The sequence below is a fragment of the Pygocentrus nattereri genome, chromosome 19 (assembly GCF_015220715.1).
Source record: "Pygocentrus nattereri isolate fPygNat1 chromosome 19, fPygNat1.pri, whole genome shotgun sequence".
Classification (NCBI taxonomy): Eukaryota; Metazoa; Chordata; class Actinopteri; order Characiformes; family Serrasalmidae; genus Pygocentrus; species Pygocentrus nattereri.
Genome location: NC_051229.1, coordinates 2,554,989 through 2,581,583, shown reverse-complemented (window position 1 = coordinate 2,581,583; position 26,595 = coordinate 2,554,989). Strand labels below are relative to the sequence as shown.

General features: G+C 42.7%; 1 protein-coding gene across 7 annotated transcripts in view; it reads left to right on the top strand.

Moving 5' to 3' along the window:
* clcn2a (chloride channel, voltage-sensitive 2a) overlaps positions 1-23,542 on the top strand; it is a 144,986-nt gene extending 121,444 nt beyond the window's left edge. For 3 of the 7 annotated variants that reach the window (XM_037547705.1, XM_037547702.1, XM_037547703.1), the window contains exons 16-25: positions 563-773; positions 1,850-1,983; positions 3,657-3,835; positions 5,217-5,325; positions 5,424-5,470; positions 10,174-10,239; positions 12,969-13,007; positions 13,927-14,031; positions 16,413-16,499; positions 22,969-23,427. In XM_037547705.1, the coding sequence (XP_037403602.1) occupies positions 563-773; positions 1,850-1,983; positions 3,657-3,835; positions 5,217-5,325; positions 5,424-5,470; positions 10,174-10,239; positions 12,969-13,007; positions 13,927-14,031; positions 16,413-16,499; positions 22,969-23,427 (1,436 nt within the window). Of the gene's footprint in view, positions 1-562; positions 774-1,849; positions 1,984-3,656; positions 3,836-5,216; positions 5,326-5,423; positions 5,471-10,173; positions 10,240-12,968; positions 13,008-13,926; positions 14,032-16,412; positions 16,500-22,968 lie in introns of all 7 variants that reach the window. The other 4 variants (XM_037547704.1, XM_037547701.1, XM_037547706.1 and 1 more) reach the window with 3 other exon arrangements.
* Positions 23,543-26,595: the final 3,053 nt, after the last annotated feature.

Below are 26,595 nucleotides of genomic sequence, written 5' to 3'. Positions count from 1 at the left end.
AGAGGTCTGATTCCACAGTGTGCAAACACAGTGACCAATGGTTCTAAATTCTATTCTGGAGGTCCAGCAGTTTGGAGGTTTCCCTGCTCAAACACACCCACTTAACCTGGCAATTAACAGGGTGTGATCAGGTGTGCTGGAGCAGGTAAATCACCAAACTGACACATTTGTCAAACCCACAGACCCTCCGCTCACCGACCTTCCACCCACTGACCCTCTTCCCGCCCACCTTCTGCCCACCGACCACCTGCCCAATGATCCTTTGTCCACAGACCTTACGTCCATTGACCTTCTGCCCACAGACCCTCTGCCCGCTAACCTTCTGCCCACTGACCCTCTGCTCACCAACCAGAAATGGTCAAATCACCATACTCTCATTTGATTAAACGGAGAAGCCAGAGTGTAAGTTTGTGAATAAAATGCAGAAACAGGGGGGCAGTAATACCTTTGGGATGGTGTGCGATACAGAAACAGTAGGAACCTGCACTGCATCCTGGTCCTGCACTGTAATTTGATGTGCTTTTACAATTGACCTGTCTGTGTGTGTGTGTGACTCCCTCAGGGGCTGCGGCACTCTCTGGAGCAGTCACTCACACTGTGTCCACTGCTGTCATCGTGTTTGAGCTGACCGGGCAGATTTCACACATCCTTCCTGTGATGATTGCCGTTATTCTGGCCAACGCCGTGGCCCAGAGCCTGCAGCCCTCACTCTACGACTCCATCATCAGAATCCAGAAGCTTCCATATCTGCCCGAACTGGGCTGGGGGCAGGAGTGAGTAGATCCCATTTACTTCCTTTGGCTCTCTGTCCATCTCTCTGTCTGTTTGGCTCTCTATGTGGTGTCGCCTCTTATTCTGACTGGAGTTTATATAGGCGGAGTTTGAGAGTATGTTGGGTGCCGCTGAACACTGGAAATTGCCGTGAAGAAAAATAAACACATGAAGCTTTGGGATGAGGTCCCTTATGGCTAGAGCCTTGGGTTCACTGCATGACTTTTAAAGTCTGAACAGATCCAGTGCCTCACACTATCCGACTGGTGTTTGCAGATTTTTGGGGGTGACTGAAATATTGGAGATCACACACTAAATAACTGGGGATCACACACAACTTTTAAGCTGCTGCTGAGCCAAAGGGAGCTCACTGAACTCACAGAGCTGACTGAACTCACATGTTCTCCCATTCCTAGGAGACGCAAATAAACAAACATGTGGCGGTAAACATGTTTAACTGAGGATCATGGATTTTAAAAAGTCATCCGTTTGGTGTTGTTTAGAGTTTTAAATGTACATAAACTCGATTCTGCCTGAAACTCAGTTAAAAGCTTCACTTCACCCACGAGTGACACTGGAAATTGCCATTTTTCTTTGTTTACTTGCTGTGTTTTCTTCTTTCACACTCTCTGTTTTCATTGGCTGTTGAGTCATTGATCAGTTTACATTAGATTTCACTCAGTCGGGTTAAAAATATAAACTCAGACTGGTCTGAAACACGATTGGGAGGCCAAAAATCTGAGTCCTCACAGGACTCGATTCTCTCTCCAACTGTCGACTCCAACCGACCCCAGAGCCAGACTGAGAATCGGGGCTAAAATCGGGAGTGTAGTGTAACCACAGCCTGATGCTGATTCCAATTTCTTCACAGCCAAATTGCCCAAGTGTAGAAACAAGGAGGTGGTCAGAATGTTCGGCCTGATCGGTGTACAGTATACAGTGTGTAGTATGTTTACATAGTGCCTAAGTTGACTGTACTCAGGACATCCAGCATGCATGCCTAGACTTACTGAATCTGTGAGTGTAGTGTGTTTTTGTCACTCCCAGCTCACATTTTTCATTCACACTTCATACGCAGGAAGTACAACATCCGTGTGGAGGACATCATGGTGAGAGATGTGCGCCACATCACACTGTCCTCCACTTACCGAGACCTGCAGGAAGCTCTGCTGGCCGGGCACCTCAAAACTCTGGCCCTGGTGGAGTCTAGAGGTGAGATAGATGATGAGTCCCTAACTGTTCATACGCCAACACTGAGAGAATCCAGTTCATGCAGACGGGCAGAAAAGCTCCAGTGGGCAATCCTGTAATTTCTCTTTCTCAGAAGGGTATTAATCATTATGACCACCATATTTACACACGTTTATCTGTTTCAGTGCTAAACGTCCCCCCGCCCTCCTGATTACAGTGGGGCACAGATTCTCACTACAACGATTCAGCCTTTGACACTGTTTACCTGCCTCACTGAGTCTGAGTCAGTATTCATACTAACATGTCATGACAGACAGTGCTGCCCTTCAATAACGAGTTTCTCACGGTCACTCGGACAGGCCTCTAACAGGGGTCATCGATTATCATTAATTAATAACAATACTTCTGTCATTAAGGATCATTAGTTCATATAAACACTTCAGTCATTGTTTATTATTGGTTAGTGTAAATACTTCATTGTTTATCATTGGTTAGTGTAAATACTTCATTGTTTATCATTGGTTTATATAAATACTTCATTGTTTATCATTGGTTAGTGTAAATACTTCATTGTTTATCATTGGTTTATATAAATACTTCATTGTTTATCATTGGTTAGTGTAAATGCTTCATTGTTTATCATTGGTTTATATAAATACTTCATTGTTTATCATTGGTTAGTGTAAATACTTCATTGTTTATCATTGGTTAATATAAATACTTCATTGTTTATCATTGGTTAGTGTAAATGCTTCATTGTTTATCATTGGTTAATATAAATACTTCATTGTTTATCATTGGTTTATATAAATACTTCATTGTTTATCATTGGTTAGTGTAAATGCTTCATTGTTTATCATTGGTTAGTGTAAATACTTCATTGTTTATCATTGGTTTATATAAATACTTCATTGTTTATCATTGGTTTATATAAATACTTCATTGTTTATCATTGGTTAGTGTAAATGCTTCATTGTTTATCATTGGTTAATATAAATACTTCATTGTTTATCAGTGGTTTATATAAATACTTCATTGTTTATCATTGGTTAGTGTAAATGCTTCATTGTTTATCATTGGTTAATATAAATACTTCATTGTTTATCATTGGTTAGTGTAAATACTTCATTGTTTATCATTGGTTAGTGTAAATGCTTCATTGTTTATCATTGGTTAATATAAATACTTCATTGTTTATCATTGGTTTATATAAATACTTCATTGTTTATCATTGGTTTATATAAATACTTCATTGTTTATCAGTGGTTTTTTTTTATTATTCATTTTACTCTTGTTGTGTCATTGCTTTGCTATCTGCTGTCCACCGGAGGAGGATGGGTTCCCCTTTAGAATCTTGGCTCCTGTCACGGTTTCTTCCTGGTGTTCTTAGGGAGTTTTTCCCATTTCCCCTGTAATGCTGCCTCTGGGAACGCCAGCTGTAAAAACCGCTAAGCTAATGAATTTAAAACAGGGGGATAAATAAATCAAACCTCTGGTTTCTGATAGGCTGAGGCTTCGAGACGAGGCTTCCATCGCAGCAGGTGGATGTTAAGCCAGCTTGGCGTAACGTTTCAGTCAGCCAGTTCATCAGGAGATGTTCTCTCAGTGTAACTGACATGTACTGAGTGATGATATGTGACTGTCCACTGTGTCTCTCTGCTGTGTATCTTGTCCGTGTTCCCGTCTGGCTGTAGAGTCCATGATCCTGCTTGGCTCTATCGAGCGTTCCCAGCTGCAGTCCTTGCTGTCAGAGCAGCTTGGCCGGACTCGCAGGCTGGAATACCTGCGAGAACGTGCTCAGGACAATGGCGCCCACGTCCCGTCCTTCTCCCAGGATTCCTCACCCAAGGCCAGCCGCGGTGTCCGCTTCCTGGTAAGACATGGCGCGAGGGTTTGGTTTAGTGCTGGCCGCTGATTAAAGCAGAACAGAGGACACAGTGTGCGGCATGGTGATGGACAAGCTTCTGAAAGCTGGTTTGGGCTCTACAGGAAAAAGCTACAGCGGCGTTTTAGGGCCGCTGTTAACAAAAATAAAAATAGTGGACTTGGAGAATAAAGTCGTAATATTTTGAGAATAAAGTCGTAATATTTGGAGGACAGAGTGGGCTGCTGTACTGTAGGGGGGCTGCTATAATGCGTTGGGGTCTCGGTTGCTGTCCTGGCGCCGGAGCTCCGCTCACTCCCGTCTCTCTGTGGATCATCTTGATCTTCATCCTCACTGTCTGTGAAACTTCATGCCCTCTTTGAATAGGGGGAGATGAAGCCCCCGATAGCCGCGTAGACGACCCTGCCTGAGATTCTCCTTCAACAACACAGACAGACGGTTTCCTCTGAGTCCGTCTGGCTCTTTATTCTAGATAAAAATTCCTGCTCAGCCGTTTCAGCTGGTTCTTATACTGATACCAGGCTGGTGCTGATGAGCAGGAGAGACGGGGAGGCTGAGTGTCTCTTTATGGGGGAATCGATATGAAAGTGCAGCTCCACCAACTCAATATTGCGACCTTTCCTGGTATTAATGCCATTCTATTGTAATTCTACAACATTTTTTCTCAAAATATAACAACTTTATTCCCAAAATATAACAACTTCATTCCCAAAATATAACAACTTTATTCCCAAAATATAACAACTTCATTCCCAAAATATAACAACTTTATTCCCAAAATATAACAACTTCATTCCTAAAATATAACAACTTTATTCCCAAAATATAACAACTTTATTCCCAAAATATAACAACTTTATTCCCAAAATATAACAACTTCATTCCCAAAATATAACAACTTTATTCCCAAAATATAACAACTTCATTCCCAAAATATAACAACTTCATTCCCAAAATATAACAACTTCATTCCCAAAATATAACAACTTTATTCCCAAAATATAACAACTTTATTCCCAAAATATAACAACTTTATTCCCGAAATATTATGACCGTATTCTCGAAATATTATGACTTTATTCTCGAAGTCTACTATTTTTACTTACAGTGGCCCTAAAATGCCATCGTAAAAAGCAGAGCTGGTGTTAAAAGCTGCTGACGTACTGACAGTTTGGCAAAAATTAGTAAAAGTAATGGAAGCTTATACACCCACCAGTTAGCATGGTGCCGACTGCTGACCTAAATCCTCACTCGCTTGCCTCAAATCATGTGGAGAACACAAAGTTAACACCAGAGAAAGCCAGTTATGTATTTACGTTAGGAGCTACACTAGTTATCTCCCAGGTTTACAGTAGATGTCTCTCTCCAGATTTCCACCGAGGAGTCCTCCTACAGCCCGACTCTGACCAACTCTCAGATTCCCCTCAAATCAGCTCTCAAGACAGTGTCTTCAATCAGCAACACAGAGACCCTGAACAGTGCGTACAAACAGAGCTCCACACACTTTACCACAACCCTCACCTCACTCCAACGCTTCCTCACGCACTCTCTGTTCTCCACCGTCTGTCTGCTGCAGGCTCTCCCAGTGTGTCCTGTGGGGAACCAGTGAAGGAGCAGGAGGAGGTAAGAAGGTCCACTAGGTGAGGCAGGAATTGTACACCAGTACACCTGAGGGCTGCACAGGATACTGTCTGTTATAGAGTTATAGAGCAGGGAAGTCTCAGAAGGCTGCAAAATCTGAACCCTCTAACCAATCAGTGCTGTTCACACTGAAAAAATGATCTTAGTGAAAAAATCTTCAATCTAAACAAAATACACTAAATTGCCAAAAGTATTCACTCATCTGCCTTCACACACATGAGCTTGAGTGACATCCCATTCTTAATCCATAGGGTTTAATATGATGTCAGTCCACCCTTTGCAGCTTTAACAGCTCCAACTCTTCTGGGAAGGCTTTCCACAAGGGTTAGGAGTGTGTTTATGGGAATTTTTGACCATTTTCCAGAAGCACATTTGTGAGGTCAGACACTGATGTTGGACAGTCTCCAGTGTAATTCATCCCAAAGGTGTTCTATGGGGTTGAGGTCAGGACTCTGTGCAGGCCAGTCAAGTTCTTCCACACCAAACTGGCTCATCCGTGTCTTTATGGACCTGCTTTGTGCACTGGTGGGCAGTCATGTTGGAGCAGGAAGGGGCCGTCCCCAAACTGTTCCCACAAAGTTGGGAGCATGAAATTGTCCAAAATCTCTTGGTGCTGAAGCTTTAAGAGTTCCTTTCACTGGAACTAAGGGGCCGAGCCCAACTCCTGAAAAACAACCCCACACCATGATCCCCCCTCCACCAAACTTTACACTCGGCACAATGCAGTCAGACAAGTACCGTCTCCTGGCAACTGCCAAACCCAGACTCGTCCATCGGATTTCCAGACGGAGAAGCGTGATTGGTCACTCCAGAGAACAGGTCTCCACTGCTCTAGAGTCCAGTGGCGGCACTTTACTCCACTGCATTCCACGCTTTGCGTTGCGTTTGGTGATGTAAGGCTGGGATGCAGCTGCTCGGCCATGGAAACCCATTCCATGAAGCTCTCTACGCTGTTCTTGAGCTGATCTGAAGGCCACATGAAGTTTGGAGGTCTGTAGTGATTGACTCTGCAGAAAGTTGGTGACCTCTGCGCACTATGCCCCTCAGCATCCGCTGACCGCTCTGTCATTTTACGTGGCCGACCACTTCGTGGCTGAGTTGCTGTCGTTCCCAATCGCTTCCACTTTGTTATAATCCCACTGACAGTGGACTGTGGAATATTTAGTAGTGAGGAAATTTCACGACTGGACTTGCTGCACAGGTGGCGTCCGATCATGGAAGTGACTGGAACACCTGAATTCAGTGATTTAGATGGGCGAGTGAAAACTTTTGGCAGTATAATGTATGTAATTTTTCTCAGTGTTAGACTGCTGTAAGATTATGAGATTATTTAACTTGTTTTTAAACATTTCTTTTTACTTGTTTTGAGTAATCTTATCTTATGAAAGTGTCTTATTCTGTTGGCAGATCATTTTACTGGTTCCAAGCATGTTTTATTTAAATGAGCACAATGATCCACGTTATTTCTCAAACTAAATGAAATGATCTGCCAATGGAATAAGATGCTTTTACTAGATAAAATTACTTAAATCAAGCAATAAATGTCTAGAAATTGGCTAAATAATCTTATAATATGCCTACATCAACCTCATCATGAGAAATATCAGATGTATTGACTACATTTAAGATGTTTTCACTTCCTAAGATGATGTTTTGCTGTGAGCATCCTGACCACTCACAGCACCGGATGAGTTTCTGTGGGTCATGAAATCGAACAAAACACTATTACTGATTTATTAGTCTATATTATTTATAGCACACTGTACAGCCCCAGTGCACCTGTGTACCCTGTGTCATGTCTGGTTCTTTGGGTTCTCCAGGTGTTCGTATCCTGAATGTTGATCATTTCTGACTGACATCCTTCTGTTTATCACCTTTAGTTTTGCCAGCCTTACGCTAAACTACTGTCACAGATAAATGTACGGTAGAGTTGTGTCGCACTCACATGATCTCGCTTAGTGTGAGGTGGTCTGGACGACGGCCTTAACTCAGTCTTTTTCTCATCTTGACGCTACAAAATTAAACTTATTTAATATTATCAGAAGTTTTAAGGCTTGACTCGTGCAGACAGTGATGTGCCAGGGGCTACATGAGAGAGATCGAGAGAGGGCTAGAGAGAGAGAGAGAGAGAGAGACAGAGAGAGAGAGAGAGAGAGAGACAGAGAGAGAGAGAGAGAGAGAGACAGAGAGAGAGAGAGAGAGAGACAGAGAGAGAGAGAGAGAAAGACAGAGAGAGAGCGAGACAGAGAGAGAGAGAGAGAGAGAGAGACAGAGAGAGAGAGAGAGAGAGAGAGACAGAGAGAGAGAGAGAGAGAGAGAGAGAGACAGGGAGAGAGAGAGAGAAAGACAGAGAGAGAGCGAGACAGAGAGAGACAGAGAGAGAGAGAGAGACAGAGAGAGACAGATAGACAGACAGAGAGAGAGAGAGAGAGAGAGACAGAGAGAGAGAGACAGAGAGAGAGAGACAGAGAGAGAGAGAGAGAGAGACAGACAGAGAGACAGAGAGAGAGAGAGAGAGAGAGAGAGAGAGAGACAGAGAGAGAGAGAGAGACAGAGAGACAGACAGGGAGAGAGAGAGACAGAGAGAGAGAGAGAGAGACAGAGAGAGAGAGAGAGACAGAGAAACAGACAGAGAGAGAGAGAGAGACAGAGAGACAGACAGAGAGAGAGAGAGAGAGACAGACAGAGAGACAGACAGAGAGAGAGACAGAGAGAGAGACAGACAGACAGAGAGACAGACAGAGAGCTTGAGTGCCTGACATCTCTGTAAAAAAAGACAAATCTACAGAAGTCCAGTACGGAGCCCCACTGGTGACATCCTGTATAAATAAAAATAAGGCGTGGCCACGACTTAGTAAGGCATGGGAATGAGATGATCAAGTCGTGACCACCACTTAGCAAAGTGTGGGAACGAGATCCTAATGCTTGGCCATGACTTAGTAAGCTGTGATCCCATTCCCACGCCTTACGAAGTTATGGCCACATATTATTACAGGATGTGACAATTAACTCGTTAGAACATCTTCCCATTTGTACCACTACAGAGTGAAGAACAAAAAAGGTTTATCTTTCCACCAAGTGCATGATGGGAGATAACAACAGTTGTTATCTTGAGATAATGAGTTATTTATCTTGTGATCTCAAGATAAAGTTGTTAGCGTAATAGTTGGCGTGTCTTCTCATTGGTATCACTACAGAGAGGAGAAAGAAAAAGGTTTATCTGTAAATTTCCACCAGGTGCATGATGGGAAATAATCCAAAAAATGTAGGCGCAGCATCGCAAATAGTGACCCTGCAGGATCCCCAGTGTGGTTGAAAACGATACGGAGCCCGCTCCTCCTCTTAGCGTCCACAGGTTGAATGTTGGGATTACCTGCTGATTATCACCGTTAACCTGGCACTTCTTTACAGGATTTCTGAGAGACCGTGAGGAACTTGAGCGTTTAGAAAAGGCAGTTCAGTGTTAAATCAGACACCTTTCGCCCGTTAACCTAAATGTAATTGATCAGCCAAGACACCTAAAAAATATAAGGCTAAGAACAGCAGGAGCTGCTATTTTCAAGCCTGTACCTTTGTTTTTACAGACAGAGTCAAAACCACACAATCAAGCCTGTTAGACATTATTTAACAACTCCACACTGTTTGAGGCAAGTGTGTGATGAAAGTGCTAATTGGTGTTGTATAGGTTTCCATTATTAGTCAGCCTCGTAGCTCCAGTGGGAAAACACCAAATATGTCTTGGCCAATCCACTACATTTGTGATTAGGGCTGGGCAATATGACAATATATATGATTATTGTGATAAATTATGTCCCAATACACTTTTCTGAACATCGTGGATAACGTCAGTCTTCATACACTGCAAAGAATTTACACCTTAGGAAGTGAAAACATCTTAAATGTAGTCAGTATGTCTGATATTTCTCAGTATGAGGTTGACGTAGGTGTATTAGAAGATTCTTTAGCCTATTTCTAGACATTTTTTACTTGCTTTAAGTCATTTTATCCAGTAAAAGTGTCATTCCTTTGGCAGATCGTTTTACTTGGTGTGAGAAATGATGCAGATCACTGTGTTTCTTTAAATAAATCATGGTTAAAATGATCTTCCAATGGAATAAAACGCTTTCGGAAGATAAAATTACTCAAAACAAGTTAAAAGCTGTCTAGAAATGAGCTAATTAATCTTGTAACAATTTTATAATGAGAAATATTAGACATATTGGCTAGATATACATTTTTTACTGAGGAAGAGAGAATCTTTTCAGGGTAAACATGCACAAACTGCATGTTTCATTATAAATAGAGCAAAATTAGTTATGTTTACCTGGATTTATTGCCAAATATTGAATAAATATCATTATGTTCACAGTGTTTGATAGATAAATATCATCATGACTTCTCATGTACTGTGAAAATAAGTATCGCAATATTGTATTTTGGCCATATTGCCCACCTCTATGTGTGAAAAGGGGAAGAAACTGTTTTTGCTGAGCTATCGCTTTAGCGCTGTGTTTATTTTGTGTTAGAATAGCACTGATGTTTCTGTCCTCGTCCCTGGAGAAGAGTGGTGGACGGCTCTGTCCGCTCTAGGTCACAGATGTGCACGTTCAGGGAGCGTTTTTGCACTAACGTTGCAGTAACGCTGTGTGCTCCTCCCCTTTTCTTTATCTGTCCTCTTCTGGAAGAGCAACGCTGGCTCCGTGGCTCCTAAGAGGAGCAGGAGGCCCAAGCGTGTGAGGATAACTATGGCGGTAAGAGCGCTGCCAGAAATCAGCTCCAGCCTCCTGCTGGATCTCCAAAGGAGCCGGAAACCTTCCACAGCCAAACGGGCCTTGACAGCACAAAGACCCTGCTGGCTCGCTCTTCCGTGTCGTGCACTGAAAAAAAGTGATGCACTGAATGTACGTGATTTAAATGTGTACATTCTGTAAATATACAGGAAAAAAATGATATTGCATTGCATAAACAAACTGCCAAAACTACAAAACTACATTCGTGTGATATATTTTACTCCCATTTAATTCAAGTAAATTCAGTTTATCACTTTTTCCAGTCTGTAAGCTCTGCACACAGCGAATCATCTCACCTACTCATACCACAGTATGAATTAATCAATGAATTCATTCATATGGTATGAATCTGTCAGTACACGCTAAAATAAAGCTGCCAAAAACGATTCTATGGGGTGATACTACTGAAGAACCACTGTTGGTTCCATAACAAACCTTTTTGAGGGACCTTTTTAAAGTCTAACCTTCTGGGGTCTTCGGTCGTTCTCTCGATTTGTTCATCTCTTCTTAAACTCTCCTCTAAAGGTTCTTCATAGAACCTGATCCTGATGTGTTTCATATCTAAACGCTCCGTTATCTTCATCACTACTTTCCAAACCCACTGCAGCAGCTTCAGCAGCTGGAAACTCTCTGACGCCGTTTCACACGAGTCTCCGATGTGGACTGAATGAAGAATGAAGGGTTGAGAGGCAGATGATGTGTATCTCAGCCCCTCTTCACAGGCTCATAACTCCGGATGTGAGTCTCGTATGATCTCATGATCAGATGGAATGGAAAGGGCGGCTCTACGGATTCAGGAAGTGTTTGAACTGGATTTCTGAGGTGGATCATCACAAAGACACAGACACAGATATAGAGACATCAAATTTGATGCATGGGCGAGTTTGTGGACTCCAGAGGGTTAAAGAATGTAACAAAAATCTCAATTAAAGGTTTTATTAGAACCTTTGTGTTACATGGAGGTCCTTTAAGTTTTTTCACACACATATCAAAGAACCAATCAGTGAAAGGTTCTTTAGGGAACCAAAGGAAGTTTGGTAACACTTTACTATAGGGGGCTATTCATAAGGCTACATCACACCTACGTAAGCATGTCATAACAGCTGACATAATCATACATCAGTGGTCACAACCCAAATGTTAAGAAGAGCCACTTTGTCCTTTCAGTAAAAAACAAACCACTTTGCGAGCCACAACATTTCCATTTTAATATATTGGCTGTAAATATGTCTCAGTGTGTGCTGATGTACTAGTACAGGTGAAACGATACAATATAAACAGAAACGCAGACTTACTTTGCACCGCTTTAAGCTTCAGATCAGCTGTAGCTGCTTTTCTCGCATCTCCAGCAGGAAACTTTTCCTCAAAAGTAGAAAAGGTTTTTTGTAAAATGTCTCTCAGCATTTGACTTTTTACGAGGCTTTTTAAGTCGCTTTTCAATCGCCAGCTTCTTGCTTGAATTTTCCCGTTCCATCTGAAATGATGGCAGAATGAAACGGCTGTACCATTTAAGGTGGAACAGGAAAATTCAAACAAGAAGCTGGCAAACAAGAAGTGACTTCAGCCTCGTGACTTTTTAGTGTTTCAGTTTCTCGCTGCAGTTTAAACGTGTCAGGAAACCAGCTGGAGTGATTATGAACACAAATACAGTCAGTTCGTCAAATTACCGATGTTCGTCTTAAATCTCTCTCTTTGCCGTTTCGTTAGTGACTAGCTGGGTGACATTGTTGTCTGTGTTGCTATGGTGACCAGGTGTCTGCACTGATCTTCAGGGTTAAAGGGTGAATCAGCAGTTCTACATTAACTCCAACGTTTAAGACCATTTACTGATAAACTGTGTTAGAACTGTGTGTTATAACGATTTTATAGCGAAAGGAGGATTATTATGTTATTTTACCTAGAAATCTAGCTCTGCTGTGGAGCCGCAACAGGGCAGCAAAAGAGTCACATGTTGCCGAACCCTGGCCAACATAAATGTTCATAAATGCTCGGTGTAACAAATGTAGCCTTTACAGCGAATGACGGCTATTGGAATAAGCCTTTATAAGTATTTATGTAGGGTTATGTCAGCTGTCTTTGCAAGCGTATGTAGCCTTATGAACAGAACCCTACAGTAAAGTGTTACCCGAGGTTCTTCCATGGCATCGCTCTAAAATGCTTGGCACCTTTATGTTTGAAAGTGTAGTCCTTCTTCATGGGCTTCATAACAGGCCTTATGTATGTTGTTATGATTCCTACCACAGCTTTGCATGAGACTGTTCAAGAGAAAGTCCAGAAGTTGTGCTCCCGTTGCCTGCTCTCGCGGGCGGACGTCTTGATGCTCCATACTGAAATTTGAGAGATGATGCCTTGTAAATCGCGCTGCATAACTGAATTGAGTTCAATTGATCCCGAAACCTCAATCTCTCCTCACTAAATTGAGAGTCTTTAGAAGTAATGAAGCTGTTCACTCTGTAGCTCTTTATTGCTTCTGTAATGGCACGTGGCCTCCTTCATTCTCCTTCAGGCTGTGCTTAATGTGTTGCTAAAGCTCGCTAATGTTCAGTAAAGCTTTAGTGGCGTCTGTGTGTTGGATTAGTATGTGTTGTCTCTTGTGTTGTGAGGAAGTAGGCAGAATGCATGCTGACTTGTGAAGAAGAGTGTGTTAATCAGGTGTGTTTTACAGATGTGTGATGTTTCTGTGTCTTCAGGATGGTCCTGATGTTGAAGATGACATGTCGACAGCAGAGGTGAGGTCCCACAGCAATTTTCAGCATAGTTGCACGCTCAAGAGTACTTAGTCTTAGACTGTGTTTTCCTCTAACCCTTCACTTTAAAAGAAGCTTTGTTTATCAGAAATCCATCAGATATGGCCACTGTGTGCGATACCTCCCTGTTATTCGGGGGTCCCATTTTGTCTGGCTGCTAACTCCCACACCATAGCGGCGCTGATACTTCAATGTCAGTAAATGTCTGTTTTATCAGTTGTTCTTCTGTAACGTCTCTGTTCTAGTGCGGTTCTGCGCTCTTCCTCACACTAACTGAGATCTTCTCCGTCTCCTCTTCGGTCTTCAGAGTCAGTAATGAGGAACAGTCACTCTTCTCTCCAAACTCTTGGGGAAACTGGGCGAGTTTTCAGGTTTACAGATCTGCTGCAGCTCATTGTAAAGTGTTCCAGAGGAATCTGGGCACAGTTGCGGTTTCTAGGCTATGATAGACCAACTGGGTGAACCAGTCTGCTACAGCGCCACCCTGAGGCAGAGCAGTGCTGCAGCTCTAGTTAGCGAAGAACAGCAAAGACAGAAGCTGATTGTGGGTGAAGCAGATCAACAATGAGCTTCACTCAATCTGGATTTAAGCATTTCTTATTCCCAAACAGATGGCGTAACATTTATTTTTAGGGAACCCCCAGAATTTTAATTTTAAGACATTCAGGGGCACCAAGAGGTTAATTAGGGGATCTGAGACCCCCCAGGACCCCCCGTATTTTGCATCCTGCATATGACCTTACCTGCCCCACCTGCTTCACAGTGCTTCACAGCAAACATCCACACATTATACCCAGATAAAGAAGTTCAAGATATAAAGAATGTAGCAGGGGTGCACTTACTGGTTATATGGCTCCACAGACTTGGACAGGTTGACCATGTTTCCATCTCTTTACCTCAGATAGCCGAGTGGGAGGAGCAACAGCTGGATGAATCTGTCAATTTCAACAACTGTAAGATAGACCCCGCCCCCTTCCAGCTCGTGGAGCGCACATCTTTACACAAAGTAAGCTCCATTCTTACATTTCTGCCTTTTCATATTAAAGCCTGTGCATAATCAGAAGGACTCACTTCAAAGAGCCTTGTTAGCTTTGAACTTGGTCTCCCGAAAGGCACTGAGAAGCATTTTGTTAGTCTGGTTAGTTAAAAAGAGCCTTGTTTGAATTGGTACTGAAGACACTCAGCCTTACACTATATTTCCATAAGTTTTCACTCACCCATCCAAATCACTGAATTCAGGTGTTCCAGTCACTTCCATGGCCACAGGTGTATAAAGCCGAGCCGCTAGGCCTGCAGACTATATAAATAATATAGACTAATAAATCAGTAATAGTGTTTTGTTCGATTTCATGACCCACAGAAACTCATCCGGTGCTGTGAGTGGTCAGGATGCTCACAGCAAAACATCATCTTAGGAAGTGAAAACATCTTAAATGTAGTCAATACATCTGATATTTCTCATGATGAGGTTGATGTAGGCATATTATAAGATTATTTAGCCAATTTCTAGACATTTATTGCTTGATTTAAGTAATTTTATCTAGTAAAAGCATCTTATTCCATTGGCAGATCATTTCATTTAGTTTGAGAAATAACATGGATCATTGGGCTCATTTTAATAAAACATGCTTTGAACCAGTAAAATGATCTGCCAACAGAATAAGACACTTTCATAAGATAAGATTACTCAAAACAAGTAAAAAGAAATGTTTAAAAACAAGTTAAATAATCTCATAATCTTACAGCAGTCTAACACTGAGAAAAATTACATACATTATACTGCCAAAAGTTTTCACTCGCCCATCTAAATCACTGAATTCAGGTGTTCCAGTCACTTCCATGGCCACAGGTGTATAAAGCCGAGCCCCTAGGCCTGCAGACTGCTTCTACAGACATTAGTGAAAGAATGGGTCGCTCTCAGGAGCTCAGTGAATTCCAGCGTGGTGCCGTGATCGGACGCCACCTGTGCAGCAAGTCCAGTCGTGAAATTTCCTCACTACTAAATATTCCACAGTCCACTGTCAGTGGGATTATAACAAAGTGGAAGCGATTGGGAACGACAGCAGCTCAGCCACGAAGTGGTCGGCCACGTAAAATGACAGCGGGGTCAGCGGATGCTGAGGGGCATAGTGCGCAGAGGTCACCGACTTTCTGCAGAGTCAATCACTACAGACCTCCAAACTTCATGTGGCCTTCAGATCAGCTCAAGAACAGCGTAGAGAGCTTCATGGAATGGGTTTCCATGGCCGAGCAGCTGCATCCAAGTCTTACATCACCAAGCGCAATGCAAAGTGTGGAATGCACTGGACTCTAGTGGAGACTGTCACATCTGCCCCCTGCCATTCTCCTCCACACCACAGGAGGTCGCTGTCTCCAGAATACTAGATATCTCTTGATCCTTTGACCTTTTTATGTTGGACATTTTGTGTATATATATCCTGCATTTGCGCGTCTTCTTTGCAAAGTCTTCTTTGGTGTTTCAATAATTCTGAGTGGTTGTTTCTGATTTGGTTTCCTGGTGTTTTGACCTTGCTTTTTGGTTTGTTATTGACTGCTCTTTCGGATTTGCCCCCATTGAATTTGGCTGCTTTCCGTGGCCTGCTTTTCTGGATTTCTGACCCTCTGCTTTTTATTACCTACTTTGCACCTGGAATTAATCAACTTGCACTTGACTCCTGCCCCTTGTTTGAAGCAGTTCATGACAGAGACGTGTCCTCTGGAGTGACCAATCACGCTTCTCCGTCTGGAAATCGGAGTCTGGGTTTGGCGGTTGCCAGGAGACGGTACTTGTCTGACTGCATTGTGCCAAGTGTAAAGTTTGGTGGAGGGGGGATCATGGTGTGGGGTTGTGTTTCAGGAGTTGGGCTTGGCCCCTTAGTTCCAGTGAAAGGAACTCTTAAAGCTTCAGCAGCAAGAGATTTTGGACAATTTCATGCTCCCAACTTTGTGGGAACAGTGAGTGGACTTGACTGGACTGCACAGAGTCCTGACCTCAACCCGATAGAACACCTTTGGGATGAATTAGAGCGGAGACTGTGAGCCAGGCCTTCTCATCCAACATCAGTGTCTGACCTCACAAATGTGCTTCTGGAAGAACGGTTAAATATTCCCATAAACACTCCTAACCCTTGTGGAAAGCCTTCCCAGAAGAATTGAAGCTGTTATAGCTGCAAAGGGTGAGCCGAGATCATATTAAACCCTATGGATTAAGAATGGGATGTCACTCAAGTTCATATGCATGTGAAGCCAGACAAGCGAATACTTTTGGCAATATAGTGTATGTGGAGCTGATCTGTGTGTATCTGCTAGGTTTGATGTGACATGAAGGTGGTGCAGATCTCTTTAACTGTGCTTCTCTTCTGTTGTTATTTTATACGTCGATTACAGACACACACTATTTTCTCCCTGCTCGGTCTGGATCATGCCTACGTGACGAGTACCGGGAGGCTTGTCGGAGTGGTCTCTTTGAAAGAGGTGTGTTTAGTTTTATCACTTTGCTTGATTTCCACTTGTAGAATGTGCTTATTGACCACTTTATTACAAACCCTCCCACTCACTGGCCACTTCATCAGCAGAAACTGAGCACAGATGCAGGACACAAACTGTACACCAGCGAAGCGCAGCAAGAGGAGAGGGGTTTCTCATAAAGTGGCCAGGCTTCAGAAATCACAACCAACTTATGTTTTATATTGCTTCCTTTATGTTGTAGATAATCTGTTGGGTTTGTGCCTCTGGCTACATTTCATATTTTGTTCAGGAGAAATGCAAAATGTATTGGCTCATTCGGGAGAGCAGCTATGCCAGTGTATAACACTAAACGTGCGTTTGTAGTATTATAGGATAGCGTTAGTCAGTGTATAACACTAAACGTGCCGTTTGTAGTATTATAGGGTAGCGTTAGTCAGCGTATAATACTAAACCTGCCATTTGGAGTATTAGAGGGGAGCGTTAGTCAGCGTATAATACTAAACCTGCCGTTTGGAGTATTAGAGGGTAGCGTTAGTCAGCGTATAATACTAAACCTGCGGTTTGTAGTATTATAGGGTAGCGTTAGTCAGCGTATAATACTAAACCTGCCGTTTGGAGTATTAGAGGGTAGCGTTAGTCAGCGTATAATACTAAACCTGCCGTTTGGAGTATTAGAGGGTAGCGTTAGTCAGCGTATAATACTAAACCTGCGGTTTGTAGTATTATAGGGTAGCGTTAGTCAGTGTATAATACTAAAGCTGCCGTTTGGAGTATTAGAGGGTAGCGTTAGTCAGTGTATAATACTAAACCTGCAGTTTGGAGTATTAGAGGGTAGTGTTAGTCAGTGTATAATACTAAACCTGCGGTTTGGAGTATTAGAGGGTAGCGTTAGTCAGCGTATAATACTAAACGTGCGGTTTGTAGTATTATAGGGTAGTGTTAGTCAGCGTATAATACTAAACCTGCAGTTTGGAGTATTAGAGGGTAGCGTTAGTCAGCGTATAATACTAAACCTGCGGTTTGGAGTATTAGAGGGTAGCGTTAGTCAGCGTATAATACTAAACCTGCCGTTTGGAGTATTAGAGGGTAGCGTTAGTCAGCGTATAATACTAAACCTGCCGTTTGGAGTATTAGAGGGTAGCGTTAGTCAGTGTATAATACTAAACCTGCCGTTTGGAGTATTAGAGGGTAGTGTTAGTCAGCGTATAATACTAAACCTGCCGTTTGGAGTATTAGAGGGTAGCGTTAGTCAGCGTATAATACTAAACCTGCCGTTTGGAGTATTAGAGGGTAGCGTTAGTCAGCGTATAATACTAAACCTGCAGTTTGGAGTATTAGAGGGTAGCGTTAGTCAGCGTATAATACTAAACCTGCCGTTTGGAGTATTAGAGGGTAGCGTTAGTCAGCGTATAATACTAAACCTGCCGTTTGGAGTATTAGAGGGGAGCGTTAGTCAGCGTATAATACTAAACCTGCAGTTTGTAGTATTATAGGGTAGCGTTAGTCAGCGTATAATACTAAACCTGCCATTTGGAGTATTAGAGGGGAGCGTTAGTCAGCGTATAATACTAAACCTGCAGTTTGGAGTATTAGAGGGGAGCGTTAGTCAGCGTATAATACTAAACCTGCAGTTTGGAGTATTAGAGGGGAGCGTTAGTCAGCGTATAATACTAAACCTGCCGTTTGGAGTATTAGAGGGTAGCGTTAGTCAGCGTATAATACTAAACCTGCCGTTTGGAGTATTAGAGGGGAGCGTTAGTCAGCGTATAATACTAAACCTGCCGTTTGGAGTATTAGAGGGGAGCGTTAGTCAGCGTATAATACTAAACCTGCCGTTTGGAGTATTAGAGGGGAGCGTTAGTCAGCGTATAATACTAAACCTGCAGTTTGGAGTATTAGAGGGTAGCGTTAGTCAGCGTATAATACTAAACCTGCAGTTTGGAGTATTAGAGGGTAGCGTTAGTCAGCGTATAATACTAAACCTGCCGTTTGGAGTATTAGAGGGGAGCGTTAGTCAGCGTATAATACTAAACCTGCCGTTTGGAGTATTAGAGGGGAGCGTTAGTCAGCGTATAATACTAAACCTGCCGTTTGGAGTATTAGAGGGGAGCGTTAGTCAGCGTATAATACTAAACCTGCCGTTTGGAGTATTAGAGGGGAGCGTTAGTCAGCGTATAATACTAAACGTGCCGTTTGGAGTATTAGAGGGTAGCGTTAGTCAGCGTATAATACTAAACCTGCCGTTTGGAGTATTAGAGGGTAGCGTTAGTCAGCGTATAATACTAAACCTGCCGTTTGGAGTATTAGAGGGTAGCGTTAGTCAGCGTATAATACTAAACCTGCCGTTTGGAGTATTAGAGGGTAGCGTTAGTCAGCGTATAATACTAAACGTGCCGTTTGGAGTTTTAGAGGGTAGCGTTAGTCAGTGTATAATACTAAACCTGCAGTTTGGAGTATTAGAGGGTAGCGTTAGTCAGTGTATAATACTAAACCTGCAGTTTGGAGTATTAGAGGGGAGTGTTAGTCAGCGTATAATACTAAACCTGCAGTTTGGAGTATTAGAGGGTAGCGTTAGTCAGCGTATAATACTAAACGTGCCGTTTGGAGTATTAGAGGGTAGCGTTAGTCAGCGTATAATACTAAACCTGCAGTTTGGAGTATTAGAGGGTAGCGTTAGTCAGCGTATAATACTAAACGTGCCGTTTGGAGTATTAGAGGGTAGCGTTAGTCAGCGTATAATACTAAACGTGCCGTTTGGAGTATTAGAGGGTAGCGTTAGTCAGCGTATAATACTAAACCTGCCGTTTGGAGTATTAGAGGGGAGCGTTAGTCAGCGTATAATACTAAACGTGCCGCTTGGAGTATTAGAGGGGAGCGTTAGTCAGCGTATAATACTAAACGTGCCGTTTGGAGTATTAGAGGGGAGCGTTAGTCAGCGTATAATACTAAACCTGCAGTTTGGAGTATTAGAGGGGAGCGTTAGTCAGCGTATAATACTAAACCTGCAGTTTGGAGTATTAGAGGGGAGCGTTAGTCAGCGTATAATACTAAACCTGCCGTTTGGAGTATTAGAGGGGAGCGTTAGTCAGCGTATAATACTAAACCTGCCGTTTGGAGTATTAGAGGGGAGCGTTAGTCAGCGTATAATACTAAACCTGCAGTTTGTAGTATTATAGGGTAGCGTTAGTCAGCGTATAATACTAAACCTGCCATTTGGAGTATTAGAGGGGAGCGTTAGTCAGCGTATAATACTAAACCTGCAGTTTGGAGTATTAGAGGGGAGCGTTAGTCAGCGTATAATACTAAACCTGCCGTTTGGAGTATTAGAGGGGAGCGTTAGTCAGCGTATAATACTAAACCTGCCGTTTGGAGTATTAGAGGGGAGCGTTAGTCAGCGTATAATACTAAACCTGCCGTTTGGAGTATTAGAGGGGAGCGTTAGTCAGCGTATAATACTAAACCTGCCGTTTGGAGTATTAGAGGGGAGCGTTAGTCAGCGTATAATACTAAACCTGCCGTTTGGAGTATTAGAGGGGAGCGTTAGTCAGCGTATAATACTAAACCTGCAGTTTGGAGTATTAGAGGGGAGCGTTAGTCAGCGTATAATACTAAACCTGCAGTTTGGAGTATTAGAGGGGAGCGTTAGTCAGCGTATAATACTAAACCTGCAGTTTGGAGTATTAGAGGGGAGCGTTAGTCAGCGTATAATACTAAACCTGCCGTTTGGAGTATTAGAGGGGAGCGTTAGTCAGCGTATAATACTAAACCTGCCGTTTGGAGTATTAGAGGGGAGCGTTAGTCAGCGTATAATACTAAACCTGCCGTTTGGAGTATTAGAGGGGAGCGTTAGTCAGCGTATAATACTAAACCTGCCGTTTGGAGTATTAGAGGGGAGCGTTAGTCAGCGTATAATACTAAACGTGCCGTTTGGAGTATTAGAGGGTAGCGTTAGTCAGCGTATAATACTAAACCTGCCGTTTGGAGTATTAGAGGGTAGCGTTAGTCAGCGTATAATACTAAACCTGCCGTTTGGAGTATTAGAGGGTAGCGTTAGTCAGCGTATAATACTAAACCTGCCGTTTGGAGTATTAGAGGGTAGCGTTAGTCAGCGTATAATACTAAACCTGCCGTTTGGAGTATTAGAGGGTAGCGTTAGTCAGCGTATAATACTAAACCTGCCGTTTGGAGTATTAGAGGGTAGCGTTAGTCAGCGTATAATACTAAACCTGCAGTTTGGAGTATTAGAGGGTAGCGTTAGTCAGCGTATAATACTAAACCTGCAGTTTGGAGTATTATAGGGGAGCGTTAATCAGCGTATAATACTAAACGTGCCGTTTGGAGTTTTAGAGGGTAGCGTTAGTCAGTGTATAATACTAAACCTGCAGTTTGGAGTATTAGAGGGTAGCGTTAGTCAGTGTATAATACTAAACCTGCAGTTTGGAGTATTAGAGGGGAGCGTTAGTCAGTGTATAATACTAAACCTGCAGTTTGGAGTATTAGAGGGTAGCGTTAGTCAGCGTATAATACTAAACGTGCCGTTTGGAGTATTAGAGGGTAGCGTTAGTCAGCGTATAATACTAAACCTGCAGTTTGGAGTATTAGAGGGTAGCGTTAGTCAGCGTATAATACTAAACGTGCCGTTTGGAGTATTAGAGGGTAGCGTTAGTCAGCGTATAATACTAAACGTGCCGTTTGTAGTATTAGAGGGTAGCGTTAGTCAGCGTATAATACTAAACCTGCAGTTTGGAGTATTAGAGGGTAGCGTTAGTCAGCGTATAATACTAAACCTGCCGTTTGGAGTATTAGAGGGGAGCGTTAGTCAGTGTATAATACTAAACCTGCCGTTTGGAGTATTAGAGGGGAGCGTTAGTCAGTGTATAATACTAAACCTGCCGTTTGGAGTATTAGAGGGGAGCGTTAGTCAGTGTATAATACTAAACCTGCAGTTTGGAGTATTAGAGGGTAGCGTTAGTCAGTGTATAATACTAAACCTGCAGTTTGGAGTATTAGAGGGTAGCGTTAGTCAGCGTATAATACTAAACCTGCAGTTTGGAGTATTAGAGGGTAGCGTTAGTCAGCGTATAATACTAAACCTGCAGTTTGGAGTATTAGAGGGTAGCGTTAGTCAGCGTATAATACTAAACCTGCAGTTTGGAGTATTAGAGGGTAGCGTTAGTCAGCGTATAATACTAAACCTGCGGTTTGGAGTATTAGAGGGTAGCGTTAGTCAGCGTATAATACTAAACCTGCGGTTTGGAGTATTAGAGGGTAGCGTTAGTCAGCGTATAATACTAAACCTGCGGTTTGGAGTATTAGAGGGTAGCGTTAGTCAGCGTATAATACTAAACCTGCCGTTTGGAGTATTAGAGGGTAGCGTTAGTCAGCGTATAATACTAAACCTGCGGTTTGGAGTATTAGAGGGTAGCGTTAGTCAGCGTATAATACTAAACCTGCGGTTTGGAGTATTAGAGGGTAGCGTTAGTCAGCGTATAATACTAAACCTGCGGTTTGGAGTATTAGAGGGTAGCGTTAGTCAGCGTATAATACTAAACGTGCGGTTTGTAGTATTATAGGGTAGTGTTAGTCAGCGTATAATACTAAACCTGCCGTTTGGAGTATTAGAGGGTAGCGTTAGTCAGCGTATAATACTAAACCTGCCATTTGGAGTATTATAGGGTAGCGTTAGTCAGCGTATAATACTAAACCTGCCGTTTGGAGTATTAGAGGGTAGCGTTAGTCAGTGTATAATACTAAACCTGCCGTTTGGAGTATTAGAGGGGAGCGTTAGTCAGTGTATAATACTAAACCTGCAGTTTGGAGTATTAGAGGGGAGCGTTAGTCAGCGTATAATACTAAACGTGCCGTTTGGAGTATTAGAGGGGAGCGTTAGTCAGCGTATAATACTAAACCTGCAGTTTGGAGTATTAGAGGGTAGCGTTAGTCAGTGTATAATACTAAACCTGCGGTTTGGAGTATTAGAGGGTAGCGTTAGTCAGTGTATAATACTAAACCTGCCGTTTGGAGTATTAGAGGGGAGCGTTAGTCAGTGTATAATACTAAACCTGCCGTTTGGAGTATTAGAGGGTAGCGTTAGTCAGTGTATAATACTAAACCTGCCGTTTGGAGTATTAGAGGGTAGCGTTAGTCAGTGTATAATACTAAACCTGCAGTTTGGAGTATTAGAGGGTAGTGTTAGTCAGTGTATAATACTAAACCTGCGGTTTGGAGTATTAGAGGGGAGCGTTAGTCAGCGTATAATACTAAACCTGCAGTTTGGAGTATTAGAGGGTAGCGTTAGTCAGCGTATAATACTAAACCTGCAGTTTGGAGTATTAGAGGGTAGCGTTAGTCAGCGTATAATACTAAACCTGCGGTTTAAAATGTTCCTACATGAGAAACACATTTATCTTGCCGTTTGCACTAAAAACAGGCCCGATGGGACGGATGTGTTTCCCTCTTTTGTTTGTGCCTGCAGCTGCGGAAGGCCATCGAAGGCTCTGTGACAGTAACGGGGGTGAAGGTCCGCCCTCCGCTGGCCAGTTTCCGTGACAGCGGCACCAGCAGCAGCGTTTCCGAGGTTACCGAGCTCCACAAGCTCTGGAGTCGTCACAGGAGCCTGTCGTTGCCGCGGGAACCAAACCTCCCGGACCTGGGGGACCAGTTGGAGCAGCCGTCCGAGGGCAGCCTGGTGAACGAGACGGACTGCACTGAGCTGTCCAGTCAGAACAGCCCGTTACACACGGAGGACCAGTCAGAGATCACCTACGCTGACGCCACGCCCTCAGAGGACCACCGGTCAGAGCTGCCCTGCGACAGTGACTCTGCCCACCACCTTGAGGACTTCTCAGAAACGGCCAGCGAAGATGGCTTGGTCCAAAACGACGAACTTGCTTGTGAGGGTAGTCCCTCAATCGCTGATGACCAGCCAGAATGACGGCTGGCTTTTTATTGGTAATGCACACTCCATATATTCTAATAAGCAGCTTCTTGTGAATTCAGGGTGAAGAGGAATGTGGAAGGAGCTTATCGCCTCTGTCATAACAAAACCTTGCATCTCTTTTTTTTTTTTTTTTTTTTTTTTTTTTTTTTTTTTTTTTTTTTATTTATTTTTTATACGTTTTGAAAATGCCAGCTGCCCTTTACGTTGTGTGATGCCTGTGCTTGGTGACTGTTAACCCCAGTTACCGTGGTAACAGCTCCCAGGGATGGTAAAAACTCACCATCATTCATTTACTGACTTATTTCATGCAAAGCACAGTAAAGCAGCAGTAAAACCCACACACACGAACAGCACTCAACTCCTACACACTTAAAAATGATGGTTCTTTAATAAAGAAATGGTTCTATATAGAACCATGAACACTCAAAGAACCCTTTGCATGCTCAAGGGGTTCTTTACATCGCGAAAGTGTCTTCAGATTGATTATGAGTTCTAAATACAACCACCAAGGTTCTATTCATGGTTCTATATAGAACCCTTTTCTTTAAAAAGATGGTGCTTCAAGGGTTCTTTAGTAAAGAGTGTACAATGAGTGTATAGCGTACGCTTTAGGACATCTTCAAACCTCAATGTTAGGGTTCAGACACTCGGACAAAAGCAACTTTGATCTTGGGAAAAATGAGAAAAATCACGTCTCAGCTCTCGTTTAGCAGATGAAACAGAGCATTTCAAATGACCTCAGGTGAAATAGCTTCACAGAAGAAGGCGTCAGGCTAAGCTAAGCAGCCTCAGATGACAAAGTTTGTGTGAAATTCTCAATATTGTTGTTTTTCACTAGATCAATTACAGATTGAATTAAAGATGACAGTATACGATCATTTTTACTGAGCTGTTCTTTTATTTCCTAGAGATTAAGCTTAAGCTCACAATATCACTGTGCTTGCTCCAGCGTACCTATCACTAAATTAGAGACGACAAAGTGTTGCTTTTGTTATTTCATAAAAAAAAAAAAAAAACACACACATGGTTTAATGCAGAGCTGATTTATGAGGAGACTGGCCACTTCCTATTTCCCCCATTATATAAAAAAAAAACAGGACTGCTGAACAGCAGAGGGCGCCCCAATGAAAGGGTGTGAATCGAGCTAAACGTCTAAAAATGAAAAGTTGAAAGAGTTTCGATTCACTTGCCCAGAACTTTCCTTTAATTAGAGAAAGTAGAAGGATGTGTTTCACTTCAAAAGCAAAGAAAAGTCACCTGTATGTTTCCTTTTTTCTACGGCAAACGGGTTTGGGCAGCAGGACACCAACATTACTGCTACTGAGTCCTGATTGGTTGCCAAGTGGCTGTTCGCACTCACTGACGTTATGACCGTACATGAGGCGCCGTTTTAAACTCCTACAACTCGAGTTTAAAAGCTCTTAAATATAAAGGCAGTGTTAAAATGTTTTATGCTGTTAAATGATTTTATACTAAAAATGTTTAAGCATTTCTAAACTATGATTTTGCTCAAGCACTCCATCTTAACCTATTCTTTTTGGACACGCGCTGGGGCGCCCTCTAGTGTTCAAGAAAGACATTGCAGAGGGGTAGTTCTCTGGTTTAATGCTTAACTGCATTTATTATCCACATCGTCATGGGAACCTGAGGACTGTGACCAACACAGGCCTACATTTCATGATGAATGGACCGACAAAATGCTCCAGAAGTTGCTGTAACCCTGTTCTGTCGCGATTTCGGAGATACAAGGTTTTCTTATGACAGCGACGATATCAGCAGCGAAGCACACAATGTCCACTCTATACTGACCCTACCCACTTTTAAGTGTGTTTGAGTGCGGACCAGTCACGGTGTCTGTTTGTATTTGCGAGTGAAATGAAGACGTTTTGAATGTATAGACGCCATAGCATGAATTCGTCTCTGTGAACACGTTGGTGATGTCATATTTAACATGCGTTATTGTGTCAGTATGAATATCAGGTTATGAGAGTGAGGAGGAGGAGGAGGAGGAGGAGGTGGAGGGTGTGTGTTTGCGTAAGTGAACAGTGTGTGTGACTCAGCTGCACCTAAGCCCACGTACCCATCTGGAGCTGACACTTTTAATCTAAACAAGAGCGTCTCTGAGAGCTCCGCCACAATGTCTCTCTATTTATAGTCCCTAATAGCCCACAATGACAGAAAACAATGAGGGGGTTCGAGAAATCTGCATAGGGTGCAGAGGGAAAATGGTGCACTGCAACAAATGACATCAAGCGAAAACAACGTAGGCAGTATATCTAGCCCTCAATGAGATTGTTGGAGGAATATATATCATTACTGTCATATCACACACTCTTTAACTTCGTCTTCTTTTAAACTATTTGAAAACACCAGCTGCTCAATATTGTGTGAACATTTCATGATAAATGTGTCACGAATATTTGTGGGTGTGTCATACCATAAGTACCACACACACACAAATATGTGTGACACTTGAGAGAAGTACAACCCCATTTCCAAAAAAAACGTTGGCACGCTTTGCAGAATGGAAATAAAAATAGGATGCAATGATGTGCAAATCATTTAAACCATAATTTTAAAGGAAAATACCACAGACATCATATCAAACATTGAAACTGAGACATTTAATGTTTTTTGAGAAATATGTGCCCATTTTGAATGTAATGGCAACAACAGGTTCCATAAAAGTTGGGACGGGTCTGTTTCCCGCTGAGTCCATCAGCTCTTCATTAACAGCTCTGTCAGTGTTTGGGAACTGAGGAGACGCTGCTGCAGCTCTGACAGTGAAATGTTTTCTGTTCTTGTTTGATTCAGGATTTCAGCTGATCGTCAGTTTCAGGAGCTCATTTGTCGTATTTCTCATTTCATAATGCGCCACAATGTTTAGTGGGTGCGCCCCAATTTTACTTTTACTGCTCCTCTAAACCATCATGAATACTGGCTTTAGAACTGAGCACTGATAACAAGCTGAGTGGTCTTCAGCCCGGAGGACACAGTGTCCATGATTTCCAAGAAGAATTTCAAATGTTGATTCGTCGGACCGCCGGACACTTTTCCACGTCCCCTCAGTCCATTTTAAAGGCCCAGAGAAGGTGGCAGCGTTTCTGGATGCTGTTTATATTTGGTTTCTTCTTTGTGTTTTAGCGTTTTAACTTGGATTTG